Genomic DNA, 19954 nt, shown 5'->3' with positions numbered 1-19954 from the left:
TGCTTCTGCAAGAGCTGGGGAGCTGGGACTGGGATCTGTGCCGTAGGGAGCTGCCCGCCATCCTTCCCCGGCTCCTTATATCCTTCCCGGGACGGGGAGGGGGGGTTTCGGCTGCTGGGTGGGTGTGGGGAGTCAGCCCGAAATGGGGAGGGGGTGTGGAGGTGTTCCTCCGCCAGCATTGTACAGTTCAAGCAAATAAATCCTTGGGAGGGAAGCGGTGCAACCTTTGTAAGGGGCTGGCAGAAAGGAGTACAGCCCTTCACCGAAATAAAAGATTCACGGTATAGAATACCGTGTGGATAACTCCCAGCCTCCCGAAAAACCCCGAGACTTACTCTCCCAGTACATTGCAGAAATATTTGTGCTGAGCGTGTGGGCACTGAGGTACATTCATATGTCTGCCCGCATTGGTCATGGAGCATCCCCACTGATTTCATACTGTGGATGAAGCGGATGTAGGGCAGCGTGAGAGAAGTCGCTGCGACTTCTGCAGATGCTTTAAAGGTAATCGTTACAGCAGAGCGAGCTTGAGTTTCTTTAACGTTTTTACTCAATGTATGAAGAGTCTGAAGACTGGACCGAGCATATTCGTAAGTAGTGACCGAGTGCCTCTTCTTGCTACAGAGCATTGTATTGCAATTGCATTGTAAATTATGCACTACTCAAAAATACTACGCTGTAACTAAGGACTTGTGTGGTCTTCATCAATCCTGCTGGACCTTGCACGTTACATTAATTGTGTGTTGAATAAGCTTTATAAAAGCCCATAAAGAAGCTATGCATGTAAGACTGCTTTTTCTTTCCTACGACTTCTGATTGTTAGATACTTGAAAGAAGGGTGCTTTTTTTCTTGTATTTTATTGTCCTTTTTGCTGTTATCTGATAGGTGGCAAAACTCTCATAATATCTGACAGTGATAAGAAAATGAGACTGAAATGTTACTCTTCAGGAGTCTTGCTAACTTTCCCTGTTAAGTTGCATATTAGTGCCAACCAGCACGTTGAAATGTACAACTGTTTGCTGTTTGGAATATGGAAAATTCTAGTTCTATGGGCAAGCCGTGGTGCTCAGCCTTCAGCTGAGTGTAGGCAGGTGTGATGCTATTGATGGGTTTATGCATGTTGGAGCAGTTATTGTGACTTGATTTTTTGGATAGTGCATATGTGGTAAATGTTATGTTACCTCTCCCAAAATCAAATACCTGATCTGTTTCTGCTTGATGCAGTTCTTTGTTTTACCTGGTAGGTCACTATATATTTTTGATAATTGCATGTTGTTTTTCTCTGATGTTTATAAATGTTTTGCTTTGCAGGCGTTTTGAGGATCCTGACTGAAATGTTTTTGCCCCATATCAGCCTTGGAGATTTGGAACAAACTTTTTTCTCAAAAGTACTGCCTAAGGTATGACAGCTTCACTTAAATGTGGATTTTTCAGTCAGTCCAATGCTAAAACCTGCTTAGAATGCAGCAATTCTTTTTTGAGGTCCATGATATAATTATTGCTTTGGCTACAAAACTTGAAATTAAAAATTTACCCTTTAAAGGTTAAACAATTTTGTGGTGTCAGATTGTTTCTGTGATTGTTATTATTCTTTACAGTGGGGAGAGGGTTGAACATACAGCGTTTGGCTTTCTGTATTCAGTAATAGAATTGGTTTTTATTTCTTTTTAAGAAGATAGGGCTTTTTATAAAATGACCAAGGTGGAGAATTTTTACATGAGGTAGCCTCTGGCCCAGGTTGCCCAGAGAAGCTGTGGCTGCCCCCTCCCTGGCAGTGTTCAAGACCGGGTTGGACAGGGCTTTGAGCACCCTGCTCCAGTAGAAGGTATCCCTGCCCAGGGCAGCGGGGTTGGAACTAGGTGATCTTTAAGGTCCCTTCCAACCCCAACCATTCTATGATTCTATGAGATAAACTGAAGAGCCCAACACTCGTGTGTTATGGATAAACATTGTTATATTTGTGAATAATATAGTGAATAAAATTTTAGACTGTACTGGCCTAACATATGTTCGCTTTTTGGATTAAAGGGTGGAGAATTTTGTGCTGTAGTTGTATTAAAATTCTTCAACACCTACATTTAACTGATGTAAAGCAGTGCCAAATTATTGATTTAAGTTTCAGGCCTCAGCATGTGTATTGTAAGAAGCCAGTAAAAACGACTACTTGATTTCCATTTATTTTATGTCCTGTAGCAAATTTTTGAGATTACAAGAAAAATGACTGATAAAAGGCATATCCTGAACAAAGATTGCTGTACCATACCGGTTTGTGTAGTATCCTGCGCATGCCTGGAAGCCACTCACTGTCTTTGCAGTCCCAGCAGTAGCACTTGTAGGATACACAAGGACCTCAAGCAAAGTAGAAGTTACTGTTGTTTGTAGGTCATAGGCTTATTTCTTTGTGTATTCAAAATGTTAGTGATGATTCTCAACAAAAAACCCACAATTTTTCAGAGACAAAATGAAAACACTTTTAAAATGGTGTGGTTTTAACCAAATGAAAATATCTTTGGTAGAATGAGGTGTATATTTCAAGGGAATTAGCTAGCAATTTTGTTTTACTAATAGATTTTATAACAAGTAACAGCTAATAGAGCTTCTGTCTATGATTTGGGAAAACCGTAAGATGTTTTTTGTTTCTTAGTATATTATGTTTTAGGAGTAAAGTACTGGAAAGCCTTACCTTCTCCTGAGAGTTATCTCAGTAGCCCATGACTCCATGCTGAGGAAGCAAGCAGATGTGGAATGGTGTTACTATTTGCATGAGTACATTTATAAATAAAATGTTTAAGTTTTGTTTTGTTCTGACAGACTCTACAGTTATTTGATAACTTGATGTATGAATTATCCAGTGAGGCCAAAGGATTAACCAGCCAGAACACAGAGTTATGCAGTACTGTAAGAAATCTTTTACAGGTAAGTCCCGTGAAATAAGTTATTAAAAGAATATTTATATTATTCTTTGATCTTACCTGGATAACTAAGAGGTTTTTAGAATGGTTTTGCTAGCTACTAACCAGCTGGTTAAAATGTAATTTGAACTTCCTTTGCAATTGAAGTTCAATTAAAATTTTGTGAATTATTTGATTACATTTAGTGTGTGATGCTAATCAGAATTAAAAAAAAATCTCAAATTCTCTAACGCAAATGGAATGTGTTTCTGCATATTAAAAGAGTAAATCTGGCACCTGTTTATGCCATCATTTAATTCAGAGTTTTAACATTTTTGTAAATTGAGAACAGTAGTGAAAAGAAATATGAAACATTCAAAGAGTATATGGTATTGGAGAAAAGGTCTGGAATTTCTTGATATCATTTTATGGAGCTTCATTCATCTTTAACAAACTACTTATTTATGCAAAAAGCAGTGAACTTTCAAAGCCATTCAAATCTAGGTGCAATTCAGCTAAGAAAAGATGCTTTTCAAATTATTCCAGGAGTGAAAAACATTGTTGTTGTTTATTCATGCTTTAAGACTATGGTGCAACTATTGGAAACTCTGACCGGTTGTGTGCGATACGTCTGCACGCTGCAGGAGTGTGTGCCTCTGGAGAGCATCCGCACCCTTCCATCCTCAGTTCTTTATGTGATAAAGAACACATTTACACACTGCAAGGTAGGTCTGTGATAGAAGGACAAAAATGCTTATACTGGTTGGTTTTTATGAAACACTTTGTAAGAAGATCCTCTTTTGAAATAATATTGTTGTCAAATTTTCATCGTCTTATTTTTTAAAAAATTTAAATTTAGATGGTTTTTCAGATGTCTGCCCAGCAAATCTGACCTGGTAATGGGAGGCACAGACTGTGCTATTTCCATATTTTGCATCGATGTCAATTGAACATTTTGCTTATGAATGCAGGCTCTCTGTGACATCTGTATGCTTCTGATAGCTGCGGTATTTTCAGAGCTACAAATGATTACCAAAATGGTGGTACTTCTTTATTTCTGTGCAGTTCCAAGGCGGATTGAAAGTTGAGGTTAGGAGTGTTGGTTACGATGAGTAACATATGGCAGTTTCAGATCTGCATTTTCAGATTCAACAATAATTCCCTCTACAGCAGTGAAAATAAAACAAGGTTATCGTAAGGGCACAATAGCTTTTGGTCAGCCTTCACTTTCACTTTTCAATTTTTCTTTCTTATGGGAACATTTACAGCAGTTTTCCATGTCAGGACTTGAACCCAGGTGCCCTACATTTATTTAACAATTCTGGTTTGAAAGTACTGAGAAATGTTTGGAATGCTGCTTCCTTTGTTGCTACCATTGTACTGTTTTGTTCAGAAATGTGATCTTGTGTTCATGCATCAAGACCTAATCCAAGGCCCCTAAACTCACTAGATCCAGGCAGACTTGAGTAGTTGTTCATGAAGCTGCAGGAGAGTAGCACTTTCTATTTAGTGAACAGATTGATAGCAGAAGCTACAGATCTGGCTGTGTATGGAGTTAAAAGTAGGTACACTTATACCTTGTTCTTTTTTCCAGTGAAATGCAGGACAGAGCTCTCGGTGATTTCAGCATGTGAAAAGTCAGGCTGGGATTCCTGAACTTTTTTTTTTTTTAAACCTCCTCCTCTTCATTTCCTACAGGACAGTGAGTCAGTGTACTGTGGGCATCTGCACTCGATTTCTGACCTCCTACAAGCTATGTTCAAGGAAACTTATTCTCTTCAGAAGCAGCTGATGGAATTACTTGATATGATTTCCATGGGCTCTGTGTCTACTGAAGATAACATCACAGATATGGTGTCAGGTATGTGTGGATCTAATGCTTCTCTTTAATCTTCCTTGGTCTTTTTCTTATATAGAGAATATGTCTGAATTTTTAAAACAGGGTTCTGAGCATGCTTGGTTCCTGCTGTCCTGACTCACCTTTCAAAAGGTAGCATTTTGCAGCTTGAAATATTTCCGTTTTTCCCATGAAAGTTTTTTTGTGGGATGGGGCATGTTGTGTAGGAAAGGGGCAGCACCTAAGCACTGAGCCGTTTTCCTGATTCAGTGTCAGTGCGGTGATTTCTCTGAGTGCTTGTGATTGCTGCTGTTTCCCTAGGAGAGCAGCATAGCTGTGAACTCATGAATACAATTTAACTCAGTTGTTGCTGTTATTATTTTCTCCTCAGTAATCCACACTGTGCTGGAGATATGCTCTGTCATTTCCAATATGGACCATGCTCTTCATGCCAATACGTGGAAGTTCATAATCAAGTATGTCATTGAACACTTTGGATTTTATTGTAATATAAACAGACTGTAATTTTAAATAACCAGTGTTTCAATAGGTTTATGTACAGAGTTTCAAATAAAACAAGCTAGAGATTTCAATTTAGCTATTTAGTAAGTAAATTTAGAAATCTAATTTAGAAATTCAGCTAGTAAGTAGTATTAAAGGCACTGCCAGTGAAGATAGTTAGGAACTGTGTGTGAAAAAGTTAACAGAAGCTTGACTTTTTTTGTATTACAATACAGAAGAAACTTTGAAACACTGTTGTCTGAATAAATAATCTTAAGAGGTCTGTCTTGTGGTTTTGTAGGCATTTTTACCTTGACCTGTGCTGTCTTGCACTTTTGTCCTGCCTCTCCTTTGTGTTTGTCATGGCTACGAAGAGGGTTGTCCTCTCTAAATTTCTGGTTTCAATGTACACAGATATTGCACCAATGAGTGTTGTACAAAAGCCTAAATAGAATAATCAGTTATTTAGATTCGTACAAACTTACTGCGTGAGCACTTCTGACAATTACATATCTGATTATATTCCTATCCTTTAGGCAAAGCCTGAAGCATCATTCCCTGCTGCAGTGCCATCTGAAACACGGTGACATCCTCAGTGGCCTGTGCAAGGACACTCTTCTTTCTTTTCACTCCTGTTTGCAACTGGCTGAGCAAATGAAGATGTCGGAGATACAGGTGAATTAAAAAGCTCCCAAAGCTGCCATTGAACTGGAGGAGGATAACTCTTTGTGGTTTGGGTTTGTTTTTTTTTTTGCTTCATGTGGTAGGTGGAATACCATATTTTTTTGAAACTATTTGAAAATGACGCCCATAACTTGGTTTAGATTGAGGATGTTTTAGTGAGGTGCTGAAAAGAAGTTTCCCCCATACTCTATAGGAATTTTTTTTATTTCCGAAACTGATGATATCCCAATATCAATCAAAAGATAACATTTCAGTTCTGAATATTGCTGTAAGGATGTTGAGGCATGCTGAAGATTTCTAAAGTTTTTCCCCCAATAGCTGCAGACTCTGCAGAGAATCACATTTGTCGTAAGTTTTGAACATTGTTAGCAATCTAAGCTTCTTTTCTGTTGTGTTACTCTGTATATTAATTTTTAGAACTGCTTTTTTTGGACAGGAGGGCACAGACCTCAGGCTATTCCAGAAGACAGTCAAACTGTGCAGGTTCTTTGCGAATTCCCTTGTACACTACACCAAGGTAGGTTTTAATACTTGAATTCCATGTTAGCAGAATAATTTTGTACTGTTTAGTGTCTTGAAAATTCATGACTATAAGGTATGGGTGGTATAATTGATATCCATGCATAACCTGCTTGTAGTACTCCCACCTGAATGCACTGACAAGCCTAAGCAGGATTACTGCTGTGATTTAACAGAAAAACCAACAAGAATAATAAGTTGTTAGAAGCAGTGTCGCTGAGGAGTTGGTAGGAGAGGTCCAGTCTCTACAGGCAGCCTCGAGTCAGGGCTGTAGTAACTTTACATGGAAGAATTAAGCAAATAAAACCTGTTGCTACGGTTTCAGAATTGTTCCTCGTTTCAACAACTGAAAATGAGGTGGTATTAGTTAGAAGACACGCCTGCCTACTGTTGTTAGCTCTGACACTAACTTCCTGCGCTTTCCCTGGCCCGTTGCTGCTGTGCTCTATTTTTCTAATTATTAGAAGATGTGCTATAAATCCACCCATTTTAAGAATGTATGTGAAAAGCTTTGATCTCTAGGAACAGCAGTGATAATGCATCCTGCATCTGTTTTGTCCTATGGAGTAAAAGCAGGATGGGGGATTTTTTTTTTTTGGCACAAAATTAATAGTATTGTGACAGGGTAAAATAGCCTTGTAGCATGTAGGAGAACATTTCAGATTTTTGCAGCTTTCTGGCAATTACAACTGCACTTACTAATTCTTTTAAATAAGCCTATAAAATTAATTGTTTTACCCACTATATTTAGATGTAGTGTAATTAATCTTAGCAATACTTTGTGTATTGTTGGCTTTACACTCGCTTTGTGCTGTGGGTTGTTAGAACTTCAGCAGGTTTTGCAGTGTAGTGCTTTACACAGCAATATAGGAGAACAGAAAGAAAGCGTATTTAATCATGCATTTGATATTAAAAGTGCCTTTCAAAATTAATGGCTTTTGCAGGAATTTCTTTCTTTCTTCTCTGATTCGTGCTCTCAGTTACATCAGCTCTTTCTTCAGATATACAGGTAAGTGAAGTACAAGTAAGTGATTATTGATAGTATCTTAATAACATCTCCATATCACATTCTTAAAGTTGCAAATATTTTGAGATAAAAAAATACAGTTCTCTTTCCAGACGTGTTGCTTTCTTTTTTTCATGTACAGAAACCTATAAAAATGTTTTAACGAATTGAGCAGTTTTGTGTGGTACTAGTTACCTTAAACCCATTCTTGCTCAGTGCTCTGAGTGTCCAGTATTGACAAGCCACTAACTTTCTTGCAATTAATTATGTCAACATTTCATAGCAAGTTATGTGTAGAATATGCAGATTGATTGTCTTGGATGCTGGATCTATTTATGCAAGTTCATTTGAAAATTCTTGTTCCTAAAGTCAAAATTCATGAAGGTAGGATTTGTCCTTTGGTCACCTTGCTGTGAAGCGGTTGGGCAGAGTTAAAACGAAGCAACCCAGCAGCGTTCCTTCCACTTTGAAACACGCAGTGGTGTGGTGTTAGTCACATCATTCTCTAGTAACTGTAATTCCTTTCTCTTTCATCTGTAACTAAACAGCCATGCACTCTTTTTTTTCCCTGTCTGAAATTCTGGTGAAAGAAAAAAATCCAAGACTAAATGCAGGTGTCAGCAGCAACATCTGACAGATTGTTATTACTTGAAGACGAAGTATGGAAACATTTCCCCTGAAGGGAGAGAGTCTGAGAAACAGTGTCTTGAAATTTTTCATAGCTTTACTGTTGTGTTTATATCTTACGAAATACCACAAAAGGATGAAGCAAAATCTTTTTTAATGTTATGCTCAAAAAGCATAACAGTCTGCAAGCACCTTAACATTTTTCTTTCGAAAGTTTTACTCTATTTGGGGCAGTAGTGGGGAGGAATAAGGCAAAGTGGGCTTTATGTTAGAGGGCTGATTTTTCAGTCGTTCTTTTGGAATGGAAACCAGGTTCTGTGGTGAGATGCACGCATGAGTTCACTACAGGTTTCACTGCAAGATCGGGGTGATTGGTTTTTTTATGAATTTCCTTGTCTAACTGTACTTACCTTGTAGATCTTTCTCACGTGGAAGGCTGTAAACTTTTATTCACTTGGCAAAACTGAGCAGGCTTTTCCACTGGGAAGGTAGCATTTTTACAGTGACTTTATAAGCTGCAGGAGTGGAAGATTATAATCTCATGATCTCTTTTGCGTTATTCTCAGGTCACTTCTTTTTCTTCTTTTATGGCCCAGGGTTCTCTTCAGAGAAATTGTGGTACCCTTTTATTAGTGTCATGTGTTAAATTAGTGCTGTCACATTTATGACTGTTATATTGTGTATACAGGTGTTTTCTTGGCCTTTCATCGCTTGGATTTTTTGTGACTTAGTATATTTCTTCTTATATATGTTATGTATTTTACATGCATTTTCCATGAGATTGTAAGGTTTTCTTCCCATGTTTAGTAAAATATTGGGTTGTGATGCTTAGTTTAAAGACTGAATGCAGAGTTCTAACTCTCAGGCTACAATAGATACTCTAAAATGGGGAGCCTTTTCTGTCTTTTGTTTCAAAATAACAAGGAAATAATGAATTTGCCTTTTTCTAGTTCTTTTGAAAATTTAATGTTACTGAAAATGCTACTGAGAATAGTTAACTTTTTTTTTTCTTCCCTCTTCCCCCCTCAGCAAATTTCCTCCCAGTCTCTATGCTCCAGAGATCTTGGAAGTTCATCGAGATGAAATATCCCGGGTTTTTCTGGTGGCTCTGGACCCTCTCATCAACCATCTTCTTCCCTTTAGCCCTTTTATGGAGCAAGTGTTAAGTGAGAATTTAGGTGGGTTTACTGCTGTATTACTATGTAAGCATCTCTAAGGGATCAGGACTGATATTTTGACTTCTGGACCACAAACAATATTCTGTACTGGTTTGCTTGTCTCTAATTCTTTACTAAGTACTATGGTATAGCCAGTTGCTAACTCAGATGAATTTTATAACAGGTAATTCATGTTGCTGTTGAGTGCATCTTCCAAAGTACTCGCAGTAACTTCAATATTAATTTGGTTAGCAGAAATCCTATAAATTCTGCTGTTTTCCATAATTTGAATCCACATTTCTCAGAAACTTTCAAAGTAGGCTGAAATTTTTCTGCTATTCTGGTGAGGAACACAGCCATTTTTTCATAAATTAAGTTTATTTTTTTGTGAAAAGTAGAATGCCTTCAAACTGGAAAATTACTAGCTTTTTGTTATAACATGCCCCCTCCCTGACTTCTGCCCTGACCAACATGTCATAATTCTGAGATAGCTGACTGACTTCTCTCCCACCTGTGTGCTCTGGCCTTGTGATTATCCTGACACAGAAGAAAACTTCGTGTTTTCAGTGTTTGAGGCATCCAGTGCTTTCAAGGAGACTGGAAGCAGGCGGCACCCAGATTGTAACTCCTTTGCAACATCTTGCAGTGATGGTTCTGAACTGGAATATTTTAGATTTTACCCGATACGGTATATTGCGTTTATTTTTTTTTGCTTCAAGCACAATATTCATGATGAAATGTTCCAGTTTATTCCCAGCTGTGTCTGTAAGTGATTTTTGATTGTTTTACTGGGAACTTTCATGTTTCACCAGTTGTTCATTGTTTGTCATTTGCTTAAAATCCACTTTACACACACGATGTATTTATCAGGGCAAGGAGCATCACATTTAAAAAAACAACTTCTACAGGTCTCCCTCCTGAGCAGCAGCTGCCGCAGTGTCTGGTCCTGATTACCATAATGGACAAGCTGTCCTCCCAGCCTGAAGACGTGCAAACTCTCTGGAACACAGGAAAAAGGTACTAAAAAGGTTTTCGTTGTAATTCTTTGCCACAGCTATCAGTCTATAATGGGCAAACCGAGGGGCTCAGCTGCTGGGGTTTCCCGTGCACCCAAATAGTAAAATTTTTCAGGCTCTCTGGATTTACATGCTTATGGGGAGAAAAACAGGATCTGATGTTCAGTGCTTCAGGAGTGAAGGATACAAAGCCAGAGATGTCTTTGGCTTTTCAGGAGGGGAATGGTATTTGGAGTACTTCCAGAATAAGGAGAGAGAGATGTATGTAATTTGTTGATACTTCACTGAGTTAAAATCTTGCATTTTTATTCTTCAACGCTCTAATAATCACCTGAATTTGTAAAAGAGGAAGGTAGTCAGGAACATAAACCTAGTGTAAAATAACTGAAGCTATTGCCACTGTTTCCAGTCAGTGACAAAGATTCTGTAGTACGTCTGTTAGTAGGATTTGGGATTTGCATATCTGTAACCTGGCCGTTTTCTTTTTCTTTACCCTTGCAGCCTGTCATTGTTTTCAGCTCTCTTCTTCAGTTTCCAGCAATGTTCTGGCGAGCTTTCTCTCCCTGTTTGTTTGCCAGAGGTGATCAGCACAGGACAGCCAACAGTTCCCATCACCCTGTATCACTATGTCTGTGTCCACCTGTGCTCCTTCATTGCCTCCACGCTCCCATCACACTTTCCTCAGCTGGTAAGGCTGGTTTTTGCTTATCATCTCTTCAGCTGTTGTGATGCATTGTTACTGTTTAAAAAAGAATGAGTTCTTTCTAATGCTCTAGTTCTAAAGAGATGAAGTGGTTCTGTAGAAAGCATCTGTGATAAAGTTACATGACTGGAGTTCAGTAGTACAGCAAATGTCACTTGTGGGAAAGGGGAAAATCAAATCTTCGCGCAAGTTCTTAAGAACCTCAGTGGTGGTGGAAATTTTTGTTGTCTTTGGGATGGGGGGAGGTCAAGTTGTTAGAAAAGTTTGGTGCTTTCGTTTATGCACTGTTCAACTTATATTAAATTATCCTGGTTTTGTTAGTCTATACTGTGAAGTAATAAAGTGTCATTTAATATTTAGAGTAGATTATATTGTTGTGATTCCAGCTAAGAACATGCCATAAAATGGTAATAAGAAAATTCTTCTACTTCAGAGGTGTATTCTGGGCTGTGATTAACATCATATAATGTTTGAAAAGTTTTTCATTTTTTACTGCATGTAGACAAAAGAATCTCTGAATAAATGTAAACCTTTATAAAGTTAAGAGCTGTCGCAAAAATTATAGCCCTAATTTAGGTTTTTTTTTTCTGAATGCTACATTCCTCTTTCAGATAAAATTTGTGTTCCTATAAGAGGGAAAGATTTTATGTGGTTTTCAGTAAGCCGGCAAGAAAATTGGCAATACGTTGGTTTAAAAAAAAATAAAATTCTTTTTCATAAATGTTGCCTTGTGAAGAAGTGATGCACATGATGAAATGTTTTGAAAAGTGAAGGATCCTCAGCCCACTGAAGTGAGTGAATGTACATGGACGTTCAAAGTATGCAAAACTAAAGGTGTAGCTGCTTGCTTGATGGTGTAGCTTAATATAGGGCATGAAATTGAGGTCTTAAAACATTTTAAATTCAATAAGCTGAAAATCTTACTAGGTTTTATGCTAATTAGCGGGGTAAAAGTAATAGTAGGCCTGCAGTCTGTTTCTGTGTGAAGTCACATATGTATTTTCTCCTCAGGAGTATGCTCTGCTGGATGCTGTGCTAGGTTCTAGTATGATCACATCTCTCCTAGCAATGGATTCATGGTGCTTCCTTGCCCGGTAAGACATTTGTATTACAGGTCAAGCAGGATTTCCACATTTGACTTTTTTTAAGACAAAATTGTCCCAGAATTAGATTCTTTTCATATATAGAGCATTCTTGAAAATTTCCAGGAGCAGAAATGGCTTAGTCATTTCTTACGTTCATGCAAGTAACGGAAATATACCTTTTCTATTATTTAGTGGTTTTTGGAATGGTTCCCTCAAGTAAATTGTGTCTGGGCATATCAAGTTTAAATATGTTAGAGGAAATGGCCATCTCTCAGACAAGATGTATGATATTTAGTCTGTAAAAGAGTAGGAAGTACAGACTCATAAGCTTCTGTCTCTCTCTCCCGTTGCAGGTATGGAACAGCTGAACTGTGCGCTCACCACGTTGTTGTGATTGCCCACTTGGTAAGAAGCACAGTGATATTTGCAGTTCGGCACCACTTTTAATCCTACTTCTACTGGCAAACTTTCCAAATGACCAAAGGCAGGAGTTTTGTCTTTTTCCAAATCCAGAATTGAGATTGTTTTAATTCCTCAGATTGGGTTAAAAATTAGCAAAAGCAGTACTTTGAAAATATAAAGCAATATGCCTAGTATTGCCAACGTGTCCTGCATTGTTTTATTTAGTATTACTGCTGTGATCCCACATGACAAATCTCAAAACATTCTGTACAGAATTCATTTGCTAGGTGGTGATTTTTTCTTAATTTAATTAGATGCATTCCCCATTTTCCTCATTCAGATAAAGTCTTGGCCCAGTGACTGTTACCAGGTCTCTGCCTTGGGTGTTCTGCTGAGGCGTATGCTGTTCTTGATGGCTCCAGATCATCAGGCAAGTACAGCACCAGCATCTTCTGTCTTTGACAGAAGAGATTTAAATAAGTACAATATGTTAAAACATCCTTTTTCGGTTCTTCAGAAAGGGCAGGAAGTTTGAGTGCTTGCTTGCTGTACTTGACATTGTACTTGTTATTACTTTGTCATAGTGGATCCTAATTTGTGCAGATGTGCTCTTTAAAACAAGAAAGGCACCTACATCTATCTAAGAGTGGTCTTACTGGGTGGCAGTGAAGTCCTTTTTTTGACTAAAGTGTGAAATCGGCACGTCTCCCAGATCTGCTGAAACTGTATGTCCTGTCACTGCATCTGCGACTGGTGTTCATGAGTCTTCTCATGTCATCAGATATGAAGAGCAGTATCCTTTCTGGTCAGTGCCTCTCCGTACGCCTCAGAGAGGCTAAAGCTCTTTCTTCTACTTGCTAGGGCCATTGCTTCAGGCAGGTGAAGTTGCTGAATCATTCTGATGTCCTGTATGTGACAAGGGAGGGGGCAGTTTTATAAGGTTTTTATATAAAAAGTTGGATTTTATTTAAACAAAAGCTTTTGCACAATTTTTTTCATGTAATATTTCTAAAGCAAACAAGTAATGTATTTTGGTTTGTCAGCTTTCTGACAGGTTATCAGATTGTCTTCTGGTCTGCTTATTTCCTATTAACTTTTGCTTGCAGGTAGAATTTGCTCAGAAGTTTCTTCCAGAGGAGGTGGAGAACTTGGCTGTGTGGCAGCACATATCCCTCAAGGCCCTGAATCCTGATCTTCGGAAGCGAGTGGCCTGTCAGCTCTGTGTGGCAGGGCTTGCACAGTGCAGGCGATGGCTGAATAGCAGGCGTGCGTTGGGAGAGCTCCGACCTGTGGTAAAGGAGACTTTGTTCTCTTTGTAAAAACATGTGAACTCTGGATTTCCAAACTTCAAGGATCCTCTTGCTGTCATCTCAACTCTGTTTTTCTGTGTGTTGCACAGCTTTTTTCTCTAACTGGCAAACATACGAACAGGAATTCTCATTTTACTGCTTTCTTCTAGTACATAGCACCTTAGGACCCTCTGCTCTGAGGGTGATGATAGTGGAGGTTGTGTGGTTTGTTAGTTATTCTAGTTGTTGTTTGCTGTCTGGGTAAGCAGATGTGGTTTTTTTTCAAACTTTGAGTTATACTATGTCATACAATTACTTTTAAGTTTTAAAGCCCTGGCTGTTTTAGTGCGGCATCAAAACTGAAAGATGTTTCCTGGTCTCCTGGCGGAGAAGCGTGAGAAACCAGAGACTTCCACATGTAGTATCTGCTGCCAGCTTTCGCCTGCCAGTGCAGCCAATGACTGCAGCACCGTGTGAAACTCACAGAAATAACGGATGGTTTCCTCACTTTTGGAAGCTTTATTGGCCGGTGGCCTGGTGGATTAGCTGTACTGTACAGCTGACACAGCACGTTGGGCTTCTTGCCATCTTGTATCATTTTAGATGCTTAATATGAGCCTGGGGGTTTGGTTCATTTTATGTGTAGGTTTTTTTGGTCTTACACATTTTTTCCTACTAGAATACTGCCCTTTCGGTCCTGCTGGCTGCCTGCAGTTTTGCTGGTGACACTCTGGAGGCAGAACTTCAGGCATCTATTTTGGGAGTGCTTGGTCAGTTCTGGACTTTTCTCCAGGCTAAGCAGGTAAGAGAATTTGCTGCTCCAGTGGTGAAAGCATGATGTCTTTGAGGCTGGTGCTGCTTCCTCATGTGTTTGTTACTAAGTTGTTTACTTGGATTGGACCATTTCTGTAAAGCACAGTGCCCATCTGCTGTCAGCTGGTTTATATATGAGGCAGGCATGCGCTCTGGGAAGCGGAGTTTGAATTTTCCTGAATGTTATGTATATGGCGCCTTGCTACTCCATCTGTTACCTGGTGTCAGATTCAGACTTGCTTAATGGGAAGTCTGGAATACCTCATTCTGATTCATACCAGTTAGAAGTTTGGCCTGTTTTGACTGTTCATTAGAATGTGAACAAAACTCATGGTGATTTAATTAGTACATAGCTTAGCACATGAAAACCCACGGAGCTATATTTCATATATTCTCATATTTGAGAACAAAGGGGTAAGGCGATTCCTGTGCGACTGTATACCTGTTCGTGCCTGCAGCTGCAGTAAATTAAAAAGGATTGTCATGGTTTATACTCCGGATTAAAAAAGAAAGTGTGAGAGTGGGGGTGAAGAAGAGCCAACAGCGTGCCCCTTCAGAGGTCTCTTCCAACCACAGCCGTTCTGTGAAGACATGTGGCAACTTGTAAGTGAAAAGAAATAGGTCAGATAACCTTCAGCTGCTTACATTAGTGAGTGGAGGAAGGAGATGAGGGATAAGAAATACTCTTACTAAAAATCAAAGAAAAGGATCTCGTAAAACACGACTACCTAGAAATATTTGTATGACTATTTTAATATTTTCTTCTGCTTCTGATGTTTTATGTGTGTGAATTTAGGCTAAGAATTTTGGAACACTACTGTAACTTTAAATTATTTCTTAAGTAGTTACTCCATAAGCTAAAATGCAATGTTAGTAATATCTTGTGATCTGTTGAAGGTCTCAGATGAGCCATGTCTCCAGCAGACACTGTGTCTGTTACTTCACCTTTTGGAATTTTTCATCCAAGCGTTAGATGCTCAACTGATTACTCAGGTAAAGAAAACCAAAACAAAATCAAACCTTCCTGTGAATCATTTACTTCATGAAAATCAAGTTCTTTGTGATCTACTGAAATCTCAGATGAGTTATTTCATGGTCTGGCCTCGTAACACACGGAGGTTCCCAGTTTTGTTTCTTCCTTGATTACTTTCCTGGTCTTAAAACCAAGTACTTGGCACTTCGGTTAACACTGCTTTTGAGAATCCCATTACTCTGTAAGATAACTGAGATACATGGATATGCTATAGAGTATGCTCATTTCTTTCTAAAAAGCACACTGCAGCTTTCTCCTAGCCAGTTTTATTCAAGGTGTAGCATACCTCCTTTTGTTTTCAGTCCAGTTTTCTAACATCAATGTCTTCAAATGTAAAGATGAGACTGAACAGTTTTCACCTGCAGTCTATCTGATGGAGCTTTGCTGGGGTTTGTTTTCTGCAGGTATTTGCACTGCAGTCTTCCCTTTTCCAGTTGGATCCCCCAGATCATGTACGTCTGGCCATGGTGGATTTCCTCTCTTCTATGGGAAAGGTGTTTATACCACAAGAAGCACAGGTAAATATAATTGTGGCTGTAGTGAAATAATCATCAGTCTTTTGATGAAAAGATACGCTATTTATTCAAATATAAAGTTAAAAGATCAAGTTCATTAAATACATACAGGAGTGCCAGGACATAATCAATCTTGGAGACTTATTAATGGTCTATGGCAGTTCTATTTTTTATCAAGACATGCCAAGTGCATGTAAAATGTTTGGTTTACTTGTTTGCTTGTTGCTTCTCACCAGTTAGAAAGCACTGGCATTTGAACTTCCAGGAAGAAAGAATAGAACATGCCACCTCCCATACAGTGGGCTTTTTGCCAGACAGGGCAGTAGCACCCTTGCATTTCACAAACCTGTGCCCTGACCTTAGAGCAATTCTTCAATAATAAAGCACGATGGGAAGATACGCACAACTAACTCTTTGGAACTGATGGATGTTTGTTCCTCTTTCAGAGGCAAGTTGTACCCCAGCTGTCGTCTTTGTTTGCTTCTCTGCTAGCTGACCCGACCTGGCTGGTTCATCAGCACGCGTTGGAGGCATTCACCCATTTTGCAGAGGTGAGCGTGGCAGAACCCTGCATGCATGTATTTGGCTCTGTTAACTTTTATTGTGCAGAAATTCTTCTGTCTTAAATGTTTGCTGCTCCTCACTGACCAGTTTGGTTCTTAATATTACCGATGCTATTGCACATCAAAAGTAAGGAGGGCTAATGCCGTTATAAGTCATTTCCTGAGTGGAAGTGAATGAAGATGAAGCATTGGTTGCTTAGATTGGTTGCAACAGGGAAGGGACTGTCATAGAAATACATTTTTTTCACTTTGCCTATTCCTTTGTTAATAGGAATGTACTAAACAGCTGTTACTCAACAATTTTGACAGGAAACAAGCCATGAAGATGTTGTTCCTCAGTGCCTTAATTCTGAAGAAACGAAAAACAAAGTTGTTAGTTTCCTGGCTAAGGTATGTATGTTGTTGAACCATTTTACTGCTTTCATAGTTGATGTTGTACACGTCCATTATAAGCAGTACACAGCCTATGTCTACACCTGCATGGCGATTAAATAGGTAAGTTTAAAAGAAACTGTTCTGTTAACTGACATCTGATTGAACTTTTCTGCTTGCTTTAATCAGCAGAACTAACAACTGCCACTCCTCTGCACGCTGCTCTTCCAGTACTTCCCAACTTTGATTCAAATGCTTTGCTTTTCCCTTCTTGAACAAAAAAACCTATTAAAATGCATAGTTACTGTTGTAAGCAGCAAACTTATCTATTAAAAAGACAGGGATTTCATCATTCGGTTTGTGTGATTTCCTTTCCCGTTTCTCTTGGATGAGTTTCTGAAAGCTGAATGTATGTAAACATGTATGAAACATCTTAGTCCTTTTGCATGTTAGAAAAAATTCTCTTAAGAGCAGATGGCTATTCCTGTGGAACATAGACAGTGGGAATGAGGGGGTAGTTACCATGCTGTAACCTAAGGCAGGGCTTAGCTGGATGAGTAGTTTTTGACAAGCAGAAAATTAGCAAGAGAACTGATAGCTCCCAGTGATGCTACACCAAAGTTGTAGATAACTTCAGTCTCCTGCTGTTCAGAAGAGTGTGTGAAAAATTAGATTCACTTTGAACCGCATGTTAAGATCTCTCCCTCCCTCCCCTTTGTTCTGGCATATAAATTGAGCCTGTGAAGGTTGATAATGCTGCCTTGGTGTAGTTACCTCTCCTGTGGCCTTGTCGCTAGATGAGGCAAGTAGAAGAGACAACAGAAGCACGAACCGAACGCATGAAGCAAGAAAGGATTACCTGCAGTGCACAGTTTATGAAAACAACTGGAGAACCGGAGTCAACAGGAGAGGTACATGCACTTCTTTAAACTATCTGGGCTCTACTGTCAATCTGTCAGTTCTGGGAAGTATCTAAAGAGGTTTAAGATGGTCTTGCTGCCCTCCACATTCTAAGAAAAAAGGTTGTGTGCACTCCTGGCTCATAGTATTATACCTGAATGCCCTATACTGCCAGCCAGCAAGAACTCTCACAAGGCAAGGGAGTTTCTTGCAGCCCTTCTCCATCTAAGGGTTTTCTTGCATTTGGATGAAGACTGATCACTTATGTGGAGCATTATAAATGATGTCTCATGTTTACTTAAATCTGCAGCCTCTGGCAAAACGAGCATGTCACCCACCCTCGGAGGAGCAGTATAAGTCAGCAGTAGGCATGATGGAGGGGGCAGTGGAGGCTGTGAAGCTGCTGCTCCGGAAAGGGTCACCCCCTGCTTGGCTTGCAGTCAAACTGGAGGCTCTACATACAGCCATAGCCATCCTCAGAGACAGCGTACGGTAAGGCGCTCGGCGGGTTTTAGAGACAATAAAACAGCTCAGCTCCCTGTTCTGAGGGAAGAGATCCCTTTGTGCCATGACTACTGGAGAAGAAAAAGCTGTGACATAGGGCGATGCTCCACTGTACTGCTGGGTCTCGGTTAGTGTGCCAAAATGAACTGAGGTGTGAGATGCCCGCCCACCTTTCACAATAACTGGCTGGAAGGACTGATATGTTTTAATGGACACTATTGTGCATCTGAGCTGTCATTTTGTATATTGCTGATGTATAAGCTTGCTCTTCTGAGCTACTGTATGGTGATAAACATTTAATGAGATTGTATTTTGAATACTACGATGTTTGAATCTGTTGTAAAAGTTACCTTTGTTCCTGTCATGTACAGGTGACCAGGCAGTAGGTGTTTTTATCTCAATTTTAAAATACACTCAAGAATAACATTTCAAGTCTCTATACTGTTCTCTGAACATACCTCTGCTGCTGGTTCCACTCCACACTAGGGTTATCTTTTAAAAATAATCTTTATTGGTCACAGTTAAGAGCAGAAGGAGTGCGGTGCTTAAGCAGTTTGTGTTCAGTGGTCCTTCACTGCACAGTTCCTAGCACCTCTTGTGTTATCCACGGGCAGAACTATATAAACAGAAATAAATAAGTTGAGTAAACCTAACATTCATCTTAAAATCATCTCTTAGTTAAAAAGAGCCATTTCTACAGGCTTTACTTTTCTGAAAAAGAAAGAAAAAGGCACATTAACTGAGGAACTCAGTGTGACTTTCATTTATTGTCATCAGTTTTTCAGAGCAGGGATGAGTTCTGGAACAATCGCTTATACCACTCTTGGCCTCCAGTAGCACATCAGCACCAACACACCCATCGCGCTGATCCTCTTTCTGGTGGCGGTGGCACACACCGCAGCTGGGCGTATTGCTTGGGCGCAGGCCTCACCCCTGCAGTTTTTGGCACAGACTGGAAAGGAACATCCATTGCAAGAGATCGGGCCCCACGGGTTCTTGCTGGCTGCTGCAGCAGCAAGTGCCTGCCTTCTGGCAAAAGCAGTGCTGAGGTACTTAGCCATTGTATTGGGGAAGCAGCGACTTCTCTTACAGAATCCAACACACCATAAATTGCCTTTGTCTCTTTCAGTCCCATCACCAGTTAGTATCATCTTCCCAGTTCAACTCCTCCTCTTCACCCCAGCCTGCAGCTTCAGCCTAGAATCATGTAAAATTATCAGCATTAAGGCACATGTACTGTACTTCTGTACTTAGCACAGCCACAGGAGCCAGGCAGTAGCCCATGTGGCTCGTGACAGCAGAGCAAGACATTCATTCAGATGCTGAAAGCCACTCATAAGTCCAAAAATAAAGCATCAGTATTTGCAGCGTCCTGTCTTAAAGAACTTTTAAGTAAGTACAAAAGGAAACACCTTAAAAAGCAAACTAACAGGGAGAGTCTTTTGTTTTTCTTCTACAATTAAAGCAAGAACTGTTTGTACCAAACCTACTTCCCATTAAGAGCAGGATGCTCTAAAATACATGATTTCTTTCCCC

At 39.5% G+C, this 19954-nt stretch overlaps 2 protein-coding genes across 2 annotated transcripts in view; one reads left to right on the top strand and one right to left on the bottom strand.

The window, feature by feature from the left end:
- Positions 1-550: 550 nt before the first annotated feature.
- FIRRM (FIGNL1 interacting regulator of recombination and mitosis) overlaps positions 551-19954 on the top strand; it is a 20430-nt gene continuing 1026 nt past the window's right edge. The window contains exons 1-23 of the mRNA XM_009939251.2: positions 551-590; positions 1313-1401; positions 2813-2917; positions 3477-3617; positions 4591-4753; positions 5121-5205; positions 5767-5905; positions 6351-6431; positions 7378-7442; positions 9096-9244; positions 10132-10240; positions 10741-10927; positions 11954-12036; positions 12381-12432; positions 12770-12859; positions 13536-13721; positions 14398-14520; positions 15429-15524; positions 15969-16082; positions 16526-16630; positions 16952-17032; positions 17812-17925; positions 18225-18406. Coding sequence (XP_009937553.2) covers positions 554-590; positions 1313-1401; positions 2813-2917; positions 3477-3617; positions 4591-4753; positions 5121-5205; positions 5767-5905; positions 6351-6431; positions 7378-7442; positions 9096-9244; positions 10132-10240; positions 10741-10927; positions 11954-12036; positions 12381-12432; positions 12770-12859; positions 13536-13721; positions 14398-14520; positions 15429-15524; positions 15969-16082; positions 16526-16630; positions 16952-17032; positions 17812-17925; positions 18225-18406 — 2576 coding nt within the window. The 5' untranslated portion in view covers positions 551-553. The remainder of the gene's footprint in view (positions 591-1312; positions 1402-2812; positions 2918-3476; positions 3618-4590; positions 4754-5120; positions 5206-5766; positions 5906-6350; positions 6432-7377; positions 7443-9095; positions 9245-10131; positions 10241-10740; positions 10928-11953; positions 12037-12380; positions 12433-12769; positions 12860-13535; positions 13722-14397; positions 14521-15428; positions 15525-15968; positions 16083-16525; positions 16631-16951; positions 17033-17811; positions 17926-18224; positions 18407-19954) is intronic.
- The window catches only part of SCYL3 (SCY1 like pseudokinase 3), a 16405-nt gene continuing 15617 nt past the window's right edge, over positions 19167-19954 (bottom strand). The window contains exon 14 of the mRNA XM_075422471.1: positions 19167-19615. Coding sequence (XP_075278586.1) covers positions 19553-19615 — 63 coding nt within the window. The 3' untranslated portion in view covers positions 19167-19552. The remainder of the gene's footprint in view (positions 19616-19954) is intronic.

Source organism: Opisthocomus hoazin, chromosome 6 (assembly GCF_030867145.1).
Source record: "Opisthocomus hoazin isolate bOpiHoa1 chromosome 6, bOpiHoa1.hap1, whole genome shotgun sequence".
NCBI lineage: Eukaryota > Metazoa > Chordata > Aves > Opisthocomiformes > Opisthocomidae > Opisthocomus > Opisthocomus hoazin.
The sequence above is the reverse complement of the archived record's forward strand: the minus strand, read 5'-3'. Positions and strand labels throughout refer to the sequence as shown.